General features: G+C 38.8%; 2 protein-coding genes across 17 annotated transcripts in view; both read right to left on the reverse strand.

Annotated features, from left to right (window-relative positions):
- Positions 1 to 20,820, reverse strand: part of PTPRD (protein tyrosine phosphatase receptor type D) — a 2,510,439-nt gene that overhangs the window by 51,580 nt on the left and 2,438,039 nt on the right. For all 16 annotated transcript variants that reach the window (XM_066257235.1, XM_066257234.1, XM_066257236.1 and 13 more), the window contains 2 exons: positions 8,387 to 8,506; positions 7,724 to 7,878 (listed from right to left, as the gene is read on the reverse strand). In XM_066257235.1, coding sequence (XP_066113332.1) covers positions 7,724 to 7,878; positions 8,387 to 8,506 — 275 coding nt within the window. The remainder of the gene's footprint in view (positions 1 to 7,723; positions 7,879 to 8,386; positions 8,507 to 20,820) is intronic.
- On the reverse strand, positions 14,527 to 15,000 carry LOC136323691 (large ribosomal subunit protein eL34-like). Its single transcript, XM_066255549.1, has one exon. The coding sequence runs from the start codon at positions 14,998 to 15,000 to the stop codon at positions 14,527 to 14,529; it is 474 nt and encodes a 157-aa protein (XP_066111646.1).

Below are 20,820 nucleotides of genomic sequence, written 5' to 3' on the forward strand. Positions count from 1 at the left end.
AGATGGTGGCTTCGTCTGTGTGCCCTCACTGGGGATTGAACCTGGGACATCCACACGCTGAGCCAATGCTCTACCATTTAGCCAACTGGCCAGAGCTGAAGGGATTTTCATGATATAGCCCTGATGTATGGCTTTCAAATGAGATAGTTTCTTGTAATACTGGCCTCATTCTCCTCTATTGTCTTAAGATTTATAATGCTTTTTTTTTCAAACAAATATTCCATTTCATCAGGCACCAAAGTACTCTTCCCAGAATTCCAAACACTTTCTTCATTTTGAATTTTTTATTTAACACCTAGTGGGGCTATTGTGCAATTCCTTTTGATATTTCTTTTGGTTCAATTACTTTTGAACTATTTCAGTGGAATTAAGATATTTTTCTCTTATGAGATTTTGCCATCTAAATACTGCAAACTGGCATCCTGTTTTAAATCACTATGTTGTTCATAAATTAAGATTTCTTTATGCAGAATTATTGATATATAAGAACAGAACCTGGCATAACATTTTCCATATGGTATAGTTATTTCTCCTCACTATAAAATGTTTCCGTAAATAAGGACATAATTTATATATTACACCCATTTTCTTATGCAGAGATGTTCATATTTTTAGCAATCTAATATTTCAACTACAGAAATGTAGCTTCTTATATTACTTAATTTATACATGAAAATGAATCCCAGGTTTAAGAAAAATGTGGGTGAATGGTTCGTACTTGTCAGCATCTCAAAACTATCACATGCTTTGGCAATACTTGTGGTCTTTGATCTGAAGAGATATTTGAATGGAACAAGAATAAAGGATGGGATTTAGAATGAATGATTAAAAATGCATTATACAATTTTCCATACCACTTTTAGCTCCTTTGGATCACAAGGTCTTTTATTTTTATGTTCAAGTGCAATGCTTTCCAAAATCTTTTGACCTTCAGAAGGCTGTTTTTGTCAATACTGGGATGATATTAGGAATAAATGGTTATGTTACAAATATGATCTAAGTAGTTTCTTGGTTGTTCTTTTCCATATAAAGTCAAAAAGTATTATGAAGATTGAATCTTAGGAATCTTTCCAACCTCAAATTGTTACTTGATTTTTATTGGACCTTGCTCAGTGGCCCACTGATGTTTACAGGGCATTATTGATCTAGAGCTGATCCAAAGTTCCTGTTCCTTCTAGTTTTGAAGACTGATTTGATTTCATAATGTGAAATATTTAAATTATCTTTAGGAAGTCTAGTTTACTCTCTTTGAAATTGTTTCATTTAGAAGACAGATTCAGGGAGATCTTGCTTTATCCCTTTTCCATATTCATTTGTAAATGAATACCTTTCTCCTATGAAGAAAATGTATTCCCTTGCTCCTAGAAAAGACTAACATGACTCAGAATCTGTATGTGGGTCAAGGGTTGTAATTGACTCAGTGAAATGATAGCTTCATCCCCACTATTCATTATTAACAAGAACCACATACTTGGAGAAAAATCAATTGTCATACCCCTTTGGTTCTAGTAGCATATAAACAAGTTCTTCCATGAAACAACTGAAAGCATAACGCTCAAAAGGAATAGAGGAAACAAAATTTTATTTTCTAAGGAAGGATGAAATAATATGAGAAAATATAATATATGACCTCTATAAAATCTAAGCTTAGTAAATAACTTGAAAGTTCTTCCCTTTCCTCTTTCAAAATCAAATTTTATAAAAAAGAAGAAAAAATATTGCAGATGTGTAGCCGTGAATTACTTATATATGTGTGAATAGGTAATGAACCGCACATATCCAGCGGATAACCATTCAGTGAACAAATGTGTAATAAGAAACTGGGTGGCCTCTGCAACAAGAATCAGAATTGGACATAATGGTGAGTGAACAAGTTATGGCCTTCGGAACAGGTCTAAATTTATGAGCCATTTGACCTTGAGCAAATCTCCTATAACCTCCCTATGCTTAATTGCTCCTCACAAAATATATTGTTTTGTGGATAAAATGAGTGTAACAGAAAGTGTTTAGTGCTACTTAAAAAACAGTAATGGTTCAGTAATTGGTAGCTATTGTGATTATGTTAAAATGATTAAGGGGTCAAAGAGACACATGCTAGCAATTACCTCTGATACAGAAAGAGTGAACAGAGGCTGGAGTGTGGCAATGTGATGAGGGGTCAGAGAGGAAGGGTGGCTCCTTCTGATCAGGTCATCCATCAGGGCAGTCTTAACAGTGAAATGCCCTCTACAAAGGCCAGCCAACCTGGGGCACAGAATGACTTTGTCACCACGAGTGGCATCAGCTCAGGCAATTAAGCTGACCTTTCTTGACCTCTGTTTCTCTCTGTGTGTGTAAAATGGGAGATAAGGTTCCTTTGTCTGAAGATAGCTGGTGGCAAAAAACCAGTAACACCTGTAAAACACTTAAAGGAGGGCCTCCCCAGTTGAGAAGAGAGTATATCTGATGTTGATTAAGGCTTCAAGACCCTTGACTATTATTATGGCTACAAAACAGGGCACTATAGCTATACTTAATCATGGAATTGAGGACATGTGGGAAAGGACATTTCTACGAGAAGTAGAAAAAGGAACTCAGAAATAGATACAAAAAAGATAAGGACAATCAGAGGTAGATTAAGGTCGACTGAGTTTCTGGGCACAGAAGAAAATACTGGTCCCCTTAAAAAAAGAGAGAGAGAGAGAGACAGGGAAAATAAAAATACATGTAAACTATATTTTTAAATAAATAAAAAATATTATGTACTATTAAAGTTAAAATTGCACATATGAAACCAAACTTGGCATCGTTAGAAAAAAGTGTAAAGTTGGAGTTTTGCGGGGCCCTTCAGAAGTCTGGGCCCAGGGCCTGCACCCAGTGTGCCCGCTGTTAAATCTGCCTCTGAGAACAATTTGGTTCCTTTTTTTTTTTTTTTTTTTTTTTTTACAGAGAGAAAGTCAGAGAGAGGGGTAGATAGGGACAGACAGATAGGAACGGAGAGAGATGAGAAGCATCAATCATCACTTTTTGTTGCAAAAAAGTGTTCATTGATTGCTTTTTCATATGTGCCTTGACCGTGGGCCTTCAGCAGACTGAGTAACCCTTGTTCGAGCCAGCGAACCTGGGTCCAAGCTGGTGAGCCTTTTGCTCAAGCTAGATGAGCCCACGCTCAAGTTGGTGACCTCAGGGTCTCAAACCTGGGTCCTCCGCATCCCAGTCCTACGCTCTACCCACTGCGTCACCACCTGGTCAGGCCCTCTGAGAACAATTTAAAATAATCAAAAGACCCCAATATAAAGACATACAAATATAGTCTCATGTTAAGGAACAGAAGCAAAATATAGTCTGGCCTTGAGATAATCTTACTGTTTCTGTAAAAATTCCCAAAGTTCCAGATAGAATTCAATCAACTGCAGCAAGCAGCTATGGAGCACCTCCTATGAGGCAAGAGCAGTGGCGCTAATGTGCATAATCCATAGTCCACAACATTTTAAGGCATATGCGATCTGCACACAGACAGCTAAATATACTAAGTGTGAGCACAATATTTTATAAGAGCTCAGAGAACACAGTGTTTACTTTTTCCTGTGAGAAGAGGAATGGGGAATGAGCTTCAAGGGTTTCTCTCTTCAGAGTTTCACCTCAAATGTCTAGAATCTGAAGCAATTCCTATGAACAGATGAGTTGCGCGATGTGTAAAACAATAGGGAGTGGTGAGAGTTTGGAAAACTGGATAGTGCATTCCAGCTTAAAGGCATTCAAGTTCAATTTCTTTTAAACAAAAAATGGCCACATATATCAACAAAGCCACCTGAGGCCACTTTGCAACCTTTGCAATACACATGGGAAATATTTATACTATTTGAGTTGTCTTATGAAATAGGATTGAACGTCATCAGATAGAAAAGGGGAATAGGTAAGATTCTTAACAGGGTGAATATCATTTGCTGAGAACCAGAGATGAAAGTACTTATAACTAATGTTCAGCAGGTGGCCGAAAGAGTGAACAATTAGGCATGCAGGGTGGGGTCTGCCTAGACTAGGAAGGGCCATGAACACAATGCTAAGTTCAAACTTGATCTTGAAGGCATCAAGAACCACAACATTAATTTCTCTGTATTTTTAACAGCATTATTTTAACAGTTCAATGTTTTCTTAGGTCTTTATGGGAATAAATTTATTATTTAAGTATTCTAACTCATAGCATTTAATGTTCTACCTCTATGAAAATCTGATGGAATGCCTATGATAGAAAAATATTTAAATTAAAAAACCCATCCAATTAAGTATTTGGATATTTGTAAACTTCTGGTTATTCATGGGACAGATGGCTTGGCAAATATGATCTAAGTTCATGTTGAATTTTTTTTTCTTAGAGCTGTAAGTATCCATATAGCTGTTAAAACCCACTCATTAACTAATATACTAAAAGTCTAAGAATTTAACATTATTGCAATACTTCTACAAACTGCGCTACCGTATGTGCTTTATGTGTATCATTCTATATCATTTCACTTAATTTGCAGGAAATTCTTATTGCTATGAATATTGTTACCCATTCTGTGAAGATGCAGACTCTAACAGATATGAAATAATTCTCCAAAAGGCACAGAGCCAGTAAGTGAACAAGCCAGTTTCAGCAAAGCAGTCTAGGTGTCATAACTGTACACCCTTAATGTGAAGATTATTATGTTTGGCATGAACTGAATGATAGCTAGATTTGGTCTTTCCTTCTGCACCTGGTGAACCAGACTTTCTTTCTCTTAGGAACAGAGTAGAATCTGTCCTTCTTCGTGACCTGCCAGGGTTGTTCCTATGTTTGTTGCATTAGTCTATTCTTATAATGCTTTCTTATATTAACTGAATTTCTTCTATTTATAATGACTCTTTAGCCCTGGTATATCTATTACCAGCCAAAACTATGAAGGAATGTGAATTTTCTCTTTTTTCTGCTCCCTGTCCTTGTTTGGTCTATCACCAGCCTTCTTCTAAAACCTCCTCCATTCTCACAGGACTTCTTGGGCAAAGGTTTGGGTTTACATGGAGTTTGTCATGAGTTTTTCAGTAGAGAGAAAAGAATTCAAGTCCATCAATAAGAGCCATCACAAGGTGAAAATACAGTTTTTATATTCCAGACTATTTTGTGTGATTATTTGCGCATGATCATGCTAACTACAATCAGTATTTCTTTGTGACTCAGCTAGTGTCACTTTCTGCATAGCTCCTTCCAGCTCAGAGACGATTTCTAAACCAGCACTTCTGGGATGCCACATGAGCAGCTGCTACCTGGAATGACTTGAATTTGACACCTTGTGAAAAAAATTATGCCCCTGAGTTTTAACATACTAGTGTCCAAATCAAAGACTCATAATGGTTTGGATGTTGGCAGGGTGGCCATGGCCTCTCCTAAATAAAGAGGCCAAGATTCCCCCCAGACATGGGAGGTTACCTGTGGATGAACATGGATCATCTCCCAGAGCTCAGTTTATGCCACAGCTTTCCCTCACTGTTTTTTAGTTGCTAACAAATTTTCTTGACCAAATATACCTCCTCTTCTGCTGTTTGTTTCAATACTAACTTTGCCAGAGCCTCGGGCACAGCACTTCCAAATGTCAACGGCTATTAGCACTGCGCATTTATCTTTGTTTCCTTATTTCTCCTGAGCCATCTATATCTCTCAGAGCTGAGTGCAGGTGGCCGAGCATAACAGAGGGGTGTGTGTGCATGGGGGTGTATGTATTTTATCAAAATAAGGCATTACAGTTATCTATCATATCTTTCCCACGTGCTTAAAAACTGTTTTTTGGCTTTCTCTAAGTGTCTAGCATAAAGCCTTATACCTTGTTTATGATCAACCGAGAGTAAACGGTATTTTTAAAATTATCTCTCTCTCTCTCTCTCTCTGTATCTATCAACTTACATACTGACCTATCTATGATCACCTTAGTTTTCCCGGACCTCATTTTAATTTGCATAAATGAGGACACTTTGAAAGAGAAATACATGTTGTATTTCAAAATGCAATAAAAATATCATAACACCTTTTTTTAGGAATGACTTCTAAGTCAGATTTTCCTAATTTTTGTTGCTGTTATTTTATATCTATAAATATATATGTGTTTATATGTGTGTGTATTTGTATGTCATATATAAATATTTATGATACATATGTGTATATAAGTATATATCATGGACATACATAAACAGACACACCAATCTAAGACAGAAGGGCAATCTTTCTTCAGTAAATTCAATCTTCCTGTTTCCCTATCCTATGCCCAAGCCCCACCTGAAGACATTTCATGTGTGATCTTCATAATGAAGTGAAGCTTGTGCCAGGGACACCATGGAGCCAGGTAAATGCCTGCAAAAATATGATATATAACAGCACACACTGACTGGTCAAACTAGTGCCTGCTGAAACCAGCAGGTGGGAGAAACAGAAATTTGCTCTCATTATGCAAAAGCATTTGCCCAAAGTAATAAAAATAATTTGTGGTGTTTTAGAACCATGCAAAAAACTGCAGCACAGCCGCAGGTCCTCAAAGGCCCCTGTCCTGGTTACAGAGGAGCAACAGCTAGACGAACTGTAAGGCGAGACTGATGGTACCTCCTCCACCTTTGTAGATACCAGTTCTTGAACCAAACCCTGGAGTCTCTCTTGTGTTCTCTACTCTTGAGCCAACATATGTTTATTAAAAAACACGACACAAAATAAAACATGGAGTGTTTTTGAGTTTGTAAAATACACTATAAATATAAGGTGATGTTATTTGTTTTTGTTGGAAAAAATAACTGCCAGAAAAGAGAACTACAACATTATCTTGTTTAAAACGTGCAGCCCATTGTTTAACAATTACCACTGCAGCATGGGTTAGTCAGGTGAAGTTTATTGCTTTTATTTTCATCTACCCATTGTCCCCATCTTTTCCTAAAAACAGAGAGTCAGTTATGCTAGTAAGTCATCGAAGTGGGTTTATGACAAATGCTTTTTTCCCTTCTAATATACCTCCCCAGTATACTTGTACTTTTTTTCTGTGCAGAAGCCATATTCTCTCATATCTGAATTACTTAGTTTACAAAGAGCTATTATAAAGTTCTACTATACAGTAATAGATGGAATGTGACTATGTATCTTTAGTAATCTGTTAGTAATAGTACTTGAGAGGAACTCAGGAAACTGGAAGAATCAGTTTAACCTTGAAAATGTACAAACACATACTGTAGAGTCTGAGTGGTGATACAGAGAATGTTAGTCAGGATTGTCTTACGTGACTTGATAAAACTAATATGCAGAAGACATCCTTAAGCAGTTAGACATTCTTTCTGAAAGTTTGTATATTTACAACATTATTTAGTTCAGCATTTTTCTCTAAAAATAGTAAAAAGATTATATCAGCCCAGCCCACAAGAACTTGTCAAGCAATTGCATATATATATGATTCTCAATTCTTTTCTGTTTCATGTTCATATATTTACGACCATATGCACATTTTGTGTTTATTCTTTCTCCAAAGATAAAATAGCAGGGTGAAGTATATGCATCTATATCAAATCCTTCCTATTACTGTTAGTATAGCTTCATTTAACCAAAAAGACTACCTGTATTATTCATGAAGGTATTGACTATCTTAGAGGATCAAGAAATTGGAAAGAGAATATTCAATGAGGATTCATATTAGCTTCCCGTTTTCCCACAAACCTTCTGACTAGGAGAAAAACAAATCCTCTCCGCGGTTCTTACCTGCAGTGTACAACCATTGGACCTGCATCGGGAGGGTTACAGGTTTTGACTCTCCGTAAGAAAGCTAGAAACGGTGTCGGGTGTTCTGGAACACCATGATCAGGCCAGGCGGTGAACTGGAACTGTCTCACTTCTCTCTTCTCACTTGAACCGTTCTGTGAAGGAGGAACACTGGCTGAAACTGTATTCCTGACCTCAGGTGGAAATGAGGAATAATAACATGGACGAGGCAACATGACAATGTGTTGTCTTAATTGCTCCCCCTACCCATTATCCTTTGGGAAGACACACTCTTTGGAGATATACACCCCAAGCTATTTGTAAATGACAAGTATTTGCTCAGGAAGATAAAATTCCTAGGTGAGAAGCATTACATTTTTCAGATGTAACTGTCAGCAGTGATCCTGTTATATTTTTACAGGGGAAACTAGTTCTCCATCTATTCTCCATGTGCCAAAACTTTCGTTCAGAGCAAGGGTTCCATATGTACTAATAAATCAACAAAGAGAAAAATGGCTGAGCAATAATGGAAGAATTATTTCATTCTTCACTGCTGCCGGTAGAATCAAGATTTAAGTAAAGCCTTAAGATATTTGTTTTCTCAATAGAAGCTTTCTTCAATAATGCAAAATGGGAAAGGAGGCAAAGAAATAAAAAGTAAACCTTGTAAAGTGCAAAGGTTCGAACACAATACGTGGCCAGTTCCACAGTATCGAGCAACGTCACTTGGATCAGCCCATGTGTTTCTGTGCCTCGACTGGGCCAATACTGGTCACACTTCACCTAGAAGAAACAAGTAACACATTCAGGGCAGGCGCTCATCAAGTTCCCCATTAGCTTTATTTTGAATTGCTGTCGAAGGAAAACAGCTTTTCTGCATTTTATTTCATGTTGATCTTTTTCTGGCACACATTCTAGTTATTCCAATATATGTAAATTACTGCTCTGATGCCAATGTAAACCACATTTTTCAAACTGGTAGGAATACTAAGCGGTAACAGATTCAATTTTCTCAGAGAAAAATAAATTGTAGTTTGTTGCCGAGTAAAATAAGTAGAGAGAAGTATTTGAAACTTCAGAGCACTTGAAAAAAAAGAACAACACATCAGGAAGAATTACATCAGGAAGAATACACATAGGTATTTAACCTAAACAGTGAGATAGCATTCATCCACCAAGGTTTAAAAGGCCCAGATTATTTCATTTTGAGCTATCAAAATTGCCAAATATGCTTGTTTAAGTAAATTTAGACATAATTTGTAAAGCCATCAAAGAGTATAATAAACAACATAGCATTTTAATACACAAGATAAATGGTACTTGTATTCAAAACAAATTAAATAGGTAATGTCTAGGGAAAAAAAAAGCTGTCTGTTCTTTTAAAAAGGTTGCAGAAGAAGGCCATACACTAGCAGTGCTAAGTTTAAATAATTTAAAAGCCGTGTATTTGACATGAGTAATCTACAATTTCTATGTGGAGTTGAAAAAAATACATAAAAAGTATTCAACCCAATTATTTTAACATACAGCAAAGAATAATTCAAGGTCTGCAATAAGCCTCAAATTTACTGAATGTGTCTTTTGGGCATTAAAAAGCATAATGAAAAATGACACACATAACACTGTATTTCCTAGTAAGGCCATAGATCAGAATATATTTACCCTTTCTATCACAGATTAAAAGTAAATGGGAGTAATTCTTAAATAAACTAAAATGTATTTCTTTTTCTGGGAAAAGAAAGATAGTACAATTTAATATTAGGAAGCACACCTTCTACTTGGAAAACACAGATGTAAAAGTTATAATCATTGGATTTAAACAGAGCAATGTGGCATTATTATCATAGACAGAATTTTTTGGTCCAGTGAATAGTATTATTAGATTATTATTTGCTTTTCTATTGAGTATAAATATTAGTGGCATTCTGTGAATAATATTGTAATTTTCTGTTTCATAGATATAGCATCTGCTCCTCAAAGGACTTAAGTCTCTTCCATCTAGAAACTGGACCTTCTAACAGGGGAAAGTTCTATCCTCTACACAATTTCCTAGACAAGAAAAAAAGAGAATAAACACTTAAATGTACAGTTACACAACAATGCAGAAATTGAACTCACAAGGTTTGACTCCTGTGCCTTTATTTCAAATGTGAGAACAAACAAAAGCACCTATTTCATGAAAAACAAACAAAAATAGTTGACAGAAATGGAAAATTAGTCTCTCATAGGATTTTTTTTTTTTTTTCACTTTTCTGAAGCTGGAAACAGGGAGAGACAGTCAGACAGACTCCTGCATGCGCCCGACCGGGATCCACCCGGCATGCCCACCAGGGGCGACGCTCTGCCCACCAGGGGGCGATGCTCTGCCCATCCTGGGTGTCGCCATGTTGCGACCAGAGCCACTCTAGCGCCTGAGGCAGAGGCCACAGAGCCATCCCCAGCGCCCGGGCCATCTTTGCTCCAATGGAGCCTTGGCTGCGGGAGGGGAAGAGAGAGACAGAGAGGAAAGCGCGGCGGAGGGGTGGAGAAGCAAATGGGCGCTTCTCCTGTGTGCCCTGGCCGGGAATCGAACCCGGGTCCTCCGCACGCTAGGCCGACGCTCTACCGCTGAGCCAACCGGCCAGGGCTTCTCATAGGATTTATATATAAAGAAGTCCATGTTTTCCTAGATGCACAAAATAGTCTTCCAAATATTATATTTCTATCACATGTTCAAACTCAAAAACAACACTAGTTAAAGACAACCCTTTAACAACACTGCTGCAGTATGAGCAGAGTTTAGCATTTCCCCTTTTTCTGACCATCCACTAAAACACAAGCCATATCCAGACAGACTTAGCCAAGGAGGCCTCTACCTGAATGGAGCCCAACACTTCTTAAGTAGTCACAATTCAGAGGGGAAAAAAATCACAAAAATTAAGCGAAAAGCTCTACTTTCTACCATGAAATAGATGTCAAGTTGATGTCTCCCTGCAAAGGACAAACGTGACTTTGAAGGCCTCTTATCTCAACATTTGAGAGGATTCCAACAATGCGATGAGTTAAAGAATCAAGAGAGAAAACGTCGACCTGGAAATGCTGAGGTCGCCGGTTCAAAATCCTGGGCTTGCCTGGTCAAGGCACATATGGGAGTTGATGCTTCCAGCTCCTCCCCTCTTCTCTCTCTCTGTCTCCCTCTCTTCTCTCTCCCTCTCTGTCTCTCTCTCTCCCTTGCTCTCTCCTCTCTAAAAATGAATAAATAGAATAAAAAAAAATCAACTTAAAAAATAAATTAAAAAAAAAAAGAATCAAGAGAAACTCAAACTCATCATTTAATAGTTTTAGCTGGATGGCAAACCTTTCAAATCAAAACCAACAGATCAAATCCTAGGGGACAAAAATCGCTATGGTGGGCACAAAAAGAGCAAGTAAATGAAACAAAATGATCTATTAGGTCAGTTCAATGCACTGAACCAAATTCAATGCAATCATACTTCAAAGCTAGGAATTAGTTATCCTCAGATCTTTTGGTGAGGGAAGACAAAAGAAACGAAGGAATGAAATATGAGTATTTGTACGTGGGAGCTCCAACCTTCTAATTTCCTCAAAGTAGAGCCTCCTGCAGTTCTCAACTCACACTCAGCTCCAAATTATTCGTCGGGTTTCTGAGAGGGGCAAATTTAAGGGCTTAGATTTACTGACAAATTTCCTTTTAAGTCTTTCAATTTTAGCCATTCACTAATCAAATAATATCTGATTTCAACATTTAAGTCAGGGGTTGGGAACCTATGGCTCGCGAGCCAGATGTGGCTCTTTTGATGGCTGCATCTGGCTCGCAGACAGATCTTTAATTTAAAAAATAACGTTAAAAATATAAAACATTCTCATGTATTACAATCCATTCATTTCCTACTGCTCATGTTCATGGTTGCGGGTGGCTGAAGCCAATCACAGCTGTCCTCCGGGACAATACCAAATTTTTATTGGATAATGCGTAATGTACACGGGCTGTAGTATGGCTCTCACGGAATTACATTTTAAAGTATGTGGCGTTCATGGCTCTCTCAGCCAAAAAGGTTCCCGACCCCTGCTTTAAGTGATCTCTGGAAAAATGACTCTGTCATTTAGTGACTTCTTACCTACAAATCCACTCTATACTTAAGATGCAGGAAAAAGTAAAATTATGCTAATTATTCTCAAACTTCTAGTATTAAGTTCAAAATTACAACTATTATTGTATTAGACCCTGACATCTTCAGGTAAAGAAAAAGCCTTAACACTTTATTATAAAAAATAAACATTTTTAGCTAAAAGAAATAGAAAGCTTTTGTACTCAATTTAAATAGTGTACTTTAGTCTTATTTTTTTACAAAAAAAATGTTCTAAAATAAAACTCTACTGAAAAAATTGGGAGCAATTTTTTAAAACAAATATACTTAAATATTGCTGTTTTCTCTCAGGAAATATTTCACAAAGGGAGTTTATGAAAAAATAAACATTCTAGCGTGTGTGCACTGAATACACATGGTCTCAGCAGAGGGATCAGGAACCTTCCTGAGCTTATCTAAAGAGCTCCAGCAATGCCTTCTTCCTTCAGTAGGACATACCTCGGCACCTCTTTCCTCAACCTCATTCTCTAAGTCATCTGCACAGGTTTCGTCGGGTTTCTGAGAGGGGCAAATTTAAGGGCTTAGATTTACTGACAAATTTCCTTTTAAGTCTTTCAATTTTAGCCATTCACTAATCAAATAATATCTGATTTCAACATTAGAGAGCAAGTCGGAAGTGCTGTGAGAAAAGACGCAGAACAGTCTTCTTTTTCCTAATTAGCTAATGCAAATGAACTCAACTCTGTTTTTCTCTCTTGAAATATTTTCTTTGACAGCAGTCCCTCTCCTAATCTTTTTTTCCTGGGAGAAAAATCTCAGAAGGCACTCCTAAGGGAGGCTTCCTAAGTACTTGTTAGACTTCCTGCACGGAGCTGAGTGTGAGTTGAGAACTGCAGGAGGCTCTACTTTGAGGAAATAAGAGCTAGAAGGTTGGAGCTCCCACGTACAAATACTGAGTTCTGCTTTTTCCTGTTTGATTCTGATGTGACTACAAGTGGCCTTAAGTCTGGCAGCATCACTGGAAGACCACCAGTAAGCTGCTTCTCTATTTCTAAGACCCAAACCCAGTAGCCTCATCTATAAAACGAGAACAATATCTCTGGCATGCCAGTGCTATTGCAAGGCTCCAAAAATCATGAAATTGAACCCAATGTCTGGCACAAGTATACATTCAACAGGTAAGAGCTGTGATTAATTATCACTTAGATTATGTTCTCAATTTTTTTGTGGTTGTTACTGTGTAGACTACCTAAAACATTCTAAATGTGAAAAAAGGCACATGGTATTAATCCCAGCAGATATGTATTTAGGGAATTATAATTATGGGTGGAAGGCAAGGTGTTAGCAGGTGTGGGGGACACCAAAGTGAAATGAGATATAAACTCTGACCCTAATCCATCAGCCCTTATTGACTACGGACTTGTGTTTATAACTCCTGGTTCCTTAGATAGGTAGTTTTGAGGTTCCAAACAGCATTCTTAACCTACCTGGGCCCCGTCTGCTAAGAGAAGAGAATGCATAGAGTCTCAGGTGGGACAGGAGAGGAGCAGGGCTTGTTAGCCAGACTGTGGTTTGGAAGCATTACCTAATAATTCTTCTTGAGGCCTAATTAGACAGCTCAGATTTCTGGCTGAATTTCAGGGAGAATTCTCTTTATTAGAAGAAAGTGATCACACTCATATGGTAAGCTTCTATTTCTTCATAATTATGGAAAGGACAGGTTGACCATGGCTAAATCTATGTTATGAAGTTAATTCATTTTACCTCTTTCATGGTGAACCATCAAAAGCAAGGTGATGTAGTGATAAAACATATTTAAATGTATTGGAAAGAAAAGCTTGGCTTGGAAATGTCTTGTAGGATTTGATCTGGTAGATCTGCTGACTAGGCTTCAGGAAAATGCGTTCCAGCTGCTTCCATTTCTGCTCTCATGTGGCTTATCTTGGAAGTGCCTGGCACGGCATAGGACCTGGAAGCCGACGTTATAAGGAACTATACTGTGGTCTAAGCTTGCTTATTTTTAAATGGTCTAAAATTCTGTGAAAATAAAACCTCCTCATTTCAATGTAATAAAGACTCATTGAGTGCGGCAGTATGGCAACGAATCCAAATTCCTGATGTAATAAACCAAGACCTCCAAAGGGTCTCAGCATCACCGACACACCAAGTGCATTTGCCGCACAGTACTTTGAACAGCCTGCCTAGGGCCAGGTTATTTTGCCAAAGGACACAGAAAAGAGAGTTAATGATATATGGGAAATCATACTATTGCTGAAAGTGACTGGAAATCAGTATCTAATAAGTTTGGGCAAAATATTCTGTGACAGAAGTATGCTAACATTAGATAACACAAATCAAAGTTGTTATTGGGAGTAAGGAACTGCTTAACAACACCTAGTTAATAATGGTGAATGCAACAAAAGTAACTTTTAAATTAACGTTAGGTACATTTTAGTGCACAAAATAATTATATGCTGAACTGTTTATTTCTATAGGTTATAATATCTCTTTTGGAAGTTTTTAAAACCAACTTTAATAGTTAAGTTTTCACAATAATGACAGAGATCACCTTCAGTGGTCGGCAAACTCATTAGTCAACAGAGCCAAATAACAACATTACAACGATTGAAATTTCTTTTCAGAGCCAAGTTTTTTATATTATTTTATTAAGCCTTTAATGTTTTTATTACTCAAAAGAGCCTCATCTTTATCTTTTTATTTAGCCTTCTGACTCTGTGCTTGAGCTTTCAGTACTTGCACAACGATTTTCTGCTCCTCAGTAAGGAAAGCACGCTTGATCCTGTCACGCACACCTTTAGCACACATGGATCCGCCATAGGCCCTGCTTACATGTTTTTTCGTTTTAGACAACCTCATTAGAACTTTAGGTCTTACAGCATGAACTCCATGAAGCCGGCCTGGGCACACCCCACATGCAGATTTTGGTGCTTTCCCAACCTTCTTGGTATAAAGGTAAACAACTCGATTACCAGGGGTTCGGGACAGTCTGGTTTTGTTAGAGGCTGTATTGTAGGACCATTGAGACTGCCTTAAAGACACCGTCCCCAGAAGAGCGAGAGCCAAGTTTTTTAAACTTAAACTATATAGGTAGGTACATTCCTTGTCGAGGTAGCGCCCACACGTGGCATTTTGTGGAAGAGCCCCACTCAAGGGGCCAAAGAGCCGCATGTGGCTTGCAAGCCAGTTTGCCGACCAGGGATCTAAATGATTCTATTCTCTTCTAACAATAGCATCATTTTCTGCACTCAACTAATATTGACTATATCTATTCCCAAATGGCACAACTTTCTGTTTTATGTATTTCCCCTTTTAGTTTGCTTTTGGCTGACCCAAACTGAGTGGTAGGTTTAGGGCAATGGGGTGCCTGAAATGACAGTAAAGAATTTAGCTACCAGCAGCAAAGTAACAGTGTTACATAAATAAAACTTTTATAAAGCTGAAAAATATGATTCTCTAAATAAACCACATTATATATCATAAAACTGCTTATTGGCTCATTCTAACTTTTTTGAAACCATTAATAAATTAAAACAATGATAATCCTTTTTGCTTTATGTGTACACACCAAATGTTTGTGTCCCCCTAAAATTCATATGTTGAGCCTGACCAGGCGGTAGCACATTGGATAGAGCGTCAGACTGGGATGTGGAGGACCCAGGTTTGAGACCCCGAGGTCGCCAGCTTGAGTGCAGGCTCATCTAGTTTGAGCAAAAGCTCACCAGCTTGAACCCAAGGTCGCTGGCTCAAGCAAAGGGTTACTCGGTCTGCTGAAGGCCCATGTTTAAGGCACATATGAGAAAGCAATCAATGAACAACTAAGGTGTTGTAACAAAAAAGTGATGATTGATGCTTCTCATCTCTCTCCGTTCCTGTCTGTCTGTCCCTATCTAGTCCTCTGACTCTCTCTCTGTCCCTGTAAAAAAAAAAAAAAAAATTCATATGTTGAAACCTAATCTTCATGTGATGGCATTAGGAGATGGGACCTTTGAGAAGTTAGGTCAAAGAGTGAATCCTTCATGACATAGGGTTAAGTGCCTCAAAAGAGAGACCCCAGAGAGCTCTCTTGCACCTTTTATCACATGAGGTCACGGTGAGAAGACAGCTGTGTTGGACCCAGAAAGCTGACCCTCAGCAAACACGGAAGCGGCTGGCGCCTTGATCTTAAATTTCTCAGCCTGTGGTACTGTGAGAAAGAAATTTCTGTTGTTTATAAATCACCCAGTCTATGGTATTCTGTTAGAGCTTCCCAAACAGACTAAGATGATAAGTCTGCCAAAAGTTACACAGGAGATGCACTAAACTTTTCCAACGTCTTTTCCCATTACATCGAGAGTCATTATAACTCAAGTTTCTGGCACTCTATTGTCAGCAGAGGAAACACTGCGTGAAGTGCCCCTTTGCAGCGGCCGGGTAGCCTTTGGATATTAGCTCCTGCCACATGCTTGGGTCCTTCGAGTTCACGCCTGGGCCCCCCAGGCACTCCTGGCAGTGGCTGGGTGCTCCACACAGCCCGACTGCTTCGGTCTTCAGCCTCGGTCTGCCCTGTGGCTCCTGTTTTCCAGCAATGGGCCTGCCTCACAGCCACAGAGCAATACCATTAGGGGACTTAAAGTTTTAATGAAGACACATTTCTTCATACCAGCTGGCATATAGAACTTCAGTATTTTAACAGTCAGTACAACTAAACTGATACATACCAGCTTCACATTAGCCTTGCCTGAGAATAGCGACTAATCCACATTTCTCAAAACCTTAAAGACGACTGCTGTGAACATGATTTTGGAGAATGAGAAGGGCTTTGCAGAAAGTCACCAGAGCCAAGTTTTATCTCCTCCTCCCAGTCCAGGTCTTTCCTTAGGCTGTGGTGCCTCCAACTCACTTTAATAAGAATGTTCTGAGCCAGAACCTATAGGCTTCCATTCTAAACAGAGGAGGTGGGGTGGGGAAAGGAGGTAGAAAATCCAGGAAGCTAACAAACAGTAAGAAATGGTTGGGATTCTTTCCCTTTTATCTGACACGATGTCTGTTGTCAGGAGACAACCAAGAATATGGAACCTGCTAGATAAGGACCCAAACATCCTTCAGGTTGCCAACATGAGCATCATTCTTTTTGTTGCCTGTGTTCTATTTACATTCAGTATCCAACACTTTTCAAAAGCAACCCCATACATCACACAGACTCCAAAGGCAATGTCTGTACCGCTGTTCCTCTAGCTGCTTAAGGAGGAAGCAGTTTCTGTTGCCCTAACTAGGCAGATCTTCAGGCTGCATTTCGAGAAATTGAATGTTCAAGGCCTTTGGCGCTTCCTGTTCTATTTGGAAGAGGACACAGACCTGGCATTTGGAAAGCATTTGCTCTCCATTAAACTTACCGAACCTTGACAAACTGGAGGGGCCAAGAATTAGTATGCCACTGGCCAAGGCTGGGCCTTCCAAAACCGATAACGACGATGAAAACAATACCATTGCCATTTATAATGTGCAATGGGAGTCTGCCAACATTGAACCCAAAGTGACCTCAACGATCCGAAAAGAATCTCAAGATTTGTTTTATAGGAAAACAAGACAACGTTTGACCAGAATGTCCTTCTTCGCCTCCCTTGCTTTTTACCTACAATTACTTCTTGGCCATAGAACCAAATGTGTGTCTCTATCCCACCTTCAGTCTCAGTTGGGGAAAATGTACTAAGGTGACATTCAAAGACTGGGGAGGATAAAGGAGGAACAAGTGGTCACTAGGTCAGAAGTGTTTCACTAGCTAGATGCCAAGTCTCTGTACTCTAACTCCCTAAACTATTAACACAGTATAGTTAACACTAGCCTGGCCCCTTTGGCCTTCTTGAGAGTACGTAGCCTCCCTTCATTAGCACACACACAAAACCAATGTAGTGGAGCAGGACTCTCCTCATTCTCCAGCCTAAGATAAACACAAGTTGTGATGCACCAAACATTTGATCCGCTCTAGCAATGGTTGTTGTTGACTGGATTTCATGAATCTCTATTCGGAAACAGTAAATAGAATCTAGGTAACATGGAAACCAAGAATAGAATTCCTCACTTCTGTTTCTATGCTTTTACTACACACCAATGTGGCTCACAATGGGTGACAATTCAAGTCATGAATCATGTCCATTTGTTGATTGTCAAAATTGCACCTCTCATCCTCAACAGTTAAAGCACTTAAGAACCACCACAATCACAGGTCTTTAAGTGAATCAACTCCCACTCTAAAGCTCACAGGATGACAGAATTGACTGTGGGTAGTGACTGAAGGCAGGCCAGTGAGTTGAGAACTGGTGAAAGCCAAATAGCCCTGAGCCTCTGTTAAGCCATTTCAGCTTTTAACACTAAAGAAAGCTGCTCAAGAATTCGCTAAGCATGGGGTGTCCCATTCCCTTTGTCTTGTGTACCTTAAGATGAGAAACAAAGGAGATAATAAATAATTCAAAGCAGCTTTAAAAAATAAATTAAAAAACGGTGGACAATCACCAAAATAATAGAGCTTCCTGGGCCAGGAATCACCTTGGCAAATCCTACCTTGGAGACTCCAGTTCTTCGAGTGAGGCTGCCAACAGTGTCCCAGTCACCCACAAATAACACCCTTGGAGTGGAAAGCCCAGCTGTATATATTTTACTATCCTACCAGTGTTTTATTTTTTCCAAACTTTTTCTTCCCTACATGTGGTTGCCCAAACCAATTCATGTGCTCATTGGCATGTTATGAAACATGGAAACAATTAGAGACCACATTCTAGGGCACGAGAATGATTTTCTACAGAATCAATGAACTACGCAAAACTTGAGAAGATTTGGCAAAAAAGATGGAAACTGTGGGATAAAACCAACTAACAGTATCTCATGTCAGAGTACATTTTATAAGTTTTTAAATTGATCTGTGTGTTGCAGGCAGCAATCCTATTTTACCTTCAAAATCTCCAAGTTTTAGCCTTATATTTTGTTTTGTCTCTCTACATATCCAAATGAAACTCAGAAAACACTCAGCATACACATTTCCTCTTTGCGGTTGAAAAATGAATGCATATACCATACAGGTAGTCTTCTCAGTTAGGTTTGAGATCCTTTCAAGGCTAAATTTGGGGGGAGGGGAGAGTAATTGTATTTGAAAATCAATAAATTTAAGTTTTCAAATGGCCAACTGAAGTCCTAAGTCAAACCTCATATGTATAAGCCCTTCTTTAGCCATTCACATCTAGGTCTGTTCTCTAACAAAAAGCCAGTTCAATTTCTAACACCTGCTAATGAACCCAGCAGCCTTTTGTGTGACTGAGCTGTTCTAACCCAGCAAAGGTTACAAGTGTTGCTGCTTTATTGCCAGCAGGTCAGAGTGACAAGGGTAGAGGGAGTCAGGCCTAGGCAAATCAGAAAGCTAAAACACACAGGAGATAGGCTTTAAATAAAGAACTCCCTAACATCATTAAATAAATAAGAATGAGGAAGGAGAATAAAAAACTGAATAAAAAAATACATGGTATATCAAGAATACATTAACTTCACTGATAATTATTACCACATGTAACTCATGTCCATATCACTCACTATATTTGTATTGTGTTCCTTCAAGATATGCCTGCAGTGAAAGTAGCGGCCAGATAGCTAAGGTCTATTTGCAGAATGATGAATAAGTTTCTGCATCTGGGTCTCTGTTCTGGAAATTCTGTCTTGGGGAAATGAAAGTGCAAAACCCTCGGGTGTTCTCAGCTACACTCTCCTCTAGAGTCTAGACCACCATGCATGGGTGTGCTACTCTGAGGACAGTAGGCAGGATTCTCCAAGTACAGTGACTCTATGAACTTGGTCAGGGTTCACTGCCAACTACAGAGAAACAAATTCACCTTATTTGGAAACAACCAAAATCAATTATTTGGAGGCCAGCTTTATGGAAAAATAAATGGAAATGGTAAAGCCTCCAACTTCTCTCTCTCAAAAAAACAATAAAATTTGAGATCATTGAGCCACCTTGTCACATGCCTTATCTCAGTCAATATCACAATAATCCTTTCATTTAAGTAAAAAAGGAGAAATGCTACTTTGAAGTATCCCATAACTTGCTCATTACTACATAGCGAATAAGCACTAGAGTCAGAAACTAAGCCCAGACATTTGACTGCAAGACACCCCTACTTTGAACAATGTCATGTAGCTGCCCTTCTCTCTGATGGTGATGTCCTTAGAGTCCTGTGTAAAACCATGTTATCCTCTTTCTACTTTCCTTTTCTTCTCTCTTCCCACCCCAAATCTCCAATCAACAGGCACTCCAAGATACTTCTAATACACATAGTGCTTATTTATATATATACACACACAATTTCCCCCCATATACAAAGGAGATGAATATTATTTCAAGAACCTGAGCCTTAATCAATATAATGAACTTTAAGGTTTCAACCCTTGCTTGGAGAGGAGATTCATTTAAACTACCTGGACCACCTCCACTTACGAAGGAGATTACAGGCGATTCCTAACTAAAGCCAAAGCTGGTTCAAATGTCTGCCTTGAAGTTGGCTGCTGGGAATTGAGAATTTGTGGAGACTCTAGGTCAGCCCACATAACCCACAAGGTTCCTAAATTATGGAACTATATATTTCAGTAACAACCAACTATTATTTATAACATTGTTTCTATAGTGTAACTCAATCCAAGGTCTTATTTGAGAATCCAGGAACACTTGGCCAGTGCTGGAGGTTTAAGGGGAGGAGCTCAGCAGAGGGAAAGGGTGAGATGCATGGGGGATGCAAAGGAGAGAGATGGAAGAACAGGAGACATAGCCTGGGGCACCAGTGCTCTCTTAGATCTCTCTGTTGCACTTGGTCATTTATTCTCAAGTGTTCCAGACCAGGAAACACAGGGCTTGGGGGCCTTGGAGGTCATGGCTTGTTTGTACGGGTCAGATTGATAATGGTTGAGACTCCTCAATATTGTCTTATGCAGGTCATCATAAGTCTGGGTACAGGCTGAATCACTGCAGAA

The sequence above is a fragment of the Saccopteryx bilineata genome, chromosome 2 (assembly GCF_036850765.1).
Source record: "Saccopteryx bilineata isolate mSacBil1 chromosome 2, mSacBil1_pri_phased_curated, whole genome shotgun sequence".
NCBI classification, from domain to species: domain Eukaryota; kingdom Metazoa; phylum Chordata; class Mammalia; order Chiroptera; family Emballonuridae; genus Saccopteryx; species Saccopteryx bilineata.